Consider the following 1,548-nt stretch of genomic DNA (forward strand, 5'->3'; position numbering starts at 1 on the left):
CACTAGGTATTGGATATAGGTCCCATTAAATCCAGAATGATTTCATCTGGTGATCATCAAGTTAATGACATCTGCAAAAACACAATTTCTAAAAGGTCACATTCTCAGGTATCAGGGTTGGGACATAGACTTACACTTTAGGGAGACACTAGTCAACTGAGGAAAATTTGGAAAAATGCCTGGCTCGTAAAAGAGCCACATAACAACAACATAACTCTATTTTCATTTCCATTGCTCTATACACATCATCATAACTTTTGGAATTGGAAAAATAGCAGTTCTTCTTTTTTAGATTCATATTTCAAATATTACGCATCTGTTTTCCAATGTCAATTTTATATAATTTACCTTTTTTTGAGTTAGAATACATCTTATATTTATTTATTTATTATTTTTGGTAATCCTCGCTTAAAAATACTGCTGTTGGATGTTTATGACAATTTCTTTTATCTAAAGTATTTGAAAGTAAGTTGTGACCATAAACACGATGTATGGAATTATTTATTCGTTCCTTTTTCTACTCTTTTATATGAATGTTACTTTTACTTATTACTGTCTTTCTGTTCTGTTAGTTTGTTTTTATTTTAGATTTCTGACATTGATGAAACAGGACTTTTTCTGATATTTGAAATTAAAAAGTTAATAATTTTTAGTTTACTTTCATTTTGATCCTCCACTCTTGATTTATTTCAATTTTTTTTTTTGCAGTACTTAATTATTTTTATTTATGTCTTCATTCATTAAGAAGAATTTTCCGAAAACCTTTTTTACATTATGGGCTATGACTTATCCCCTATTCTATCACAGATACGAACTTTAATTATTCTTTTAATCTTTTAAAAATTTTTTTTAAGTAATAAAAAATTATTAATTCCTGGGATGGTGGTTATCCCTTCCCAACCTTGCAGGAGGGAACAACACTGAAGGAAATCACTGAGAGATCACACAGGGTCCCAACATCCCTTGTCACTACAGGAGGAGGAAAGTCATTCCTCTGAAAAAGGGTTGCTCTTCAGTCTTCCTTAATCCAAGAGGAGTTGGGAGAACTGGTACACAGGGGACCATCACATGATAATGGGGCCGTGGTGGGTGTATGCTGGAGCCCTAGCTGGCTCTTCCAACAGTGGAGAAGAAACAGATCCACATCTTCTCTGGGGGTGGAGTTCTGGTTGCCAGCCAGGCTCATTTCTTACCCTTGCTGAGGCTGTCACCTCCCCAGGTGAAACCACTTTCATCCTGTAGGTTCAGCACGACCTTGTCAGCAGTGAGATAGGTGTGATTCTGTGATGTGGCGATCGTCTTGGAGATGTTCTGGGCTGCCTGGATCTTAAGATCGATGTAGCCAGCGTTCTTGCTCAGTGCTTCTCCAAGCATTTTGGCGGCCTCAGCCTCTCCCTCGGCCTGCACGATCTTCTGCCGCTGTTCTTGCTTTGCTTTTTCTACAAAGAACTGGGCCCACTGGGCCTCCTGCTGGGCCACGTGTTTGGCTTCTACAACAGCTGTGTACTCTCGGCTAAAGCCTAGCTCGGTGACGGCTACATCATCCAG

The 1,548-nt window shown here is 38.4% G+C and overlaps 1 protein-coding gene across 1 annotated transcript in view; it reads right to left on the reverse strand.

The window, feature by feature from the left end:
• Nucleotides 1-1,182: 1,182 nt before the first annotated feature.
• Nucleotides 1,183-1,548, reverse strand: part of LOC103582616 (prohibitin-2-like) — a gene marked incomplete at its 5' end in the record, with an annotated part of 13,680 nt that continues 13,314 nt past the window's right edge. Inside the window, one exon of the mRNA XM_008564164.1 lies at nucleotides 1,183-1,547. Coding sequence (XP_008562386.1) covers nucleotides 1,183-1,547 — 365 coding nt within the window. The remainder of the gene's footprint in view (nucleotide 1,548) is intronic.

The sequence above is a fragment of the Galeopterus variegatus genome, unplaced genomic scaffold, assembly GCF_000696425.1.
Source record: "Galeopterus variegatus unplaced genomic scaffold, G_variegatus-3.0.2 Scaffold17012, whole genome shotgun sequence".
Lineage (NCBI taxonomy): Eukaryota > Metazoa > Chordata > Mammalia > Dermoptera > Cynocephalidae > Galeopterus > Galeopterus variegatus.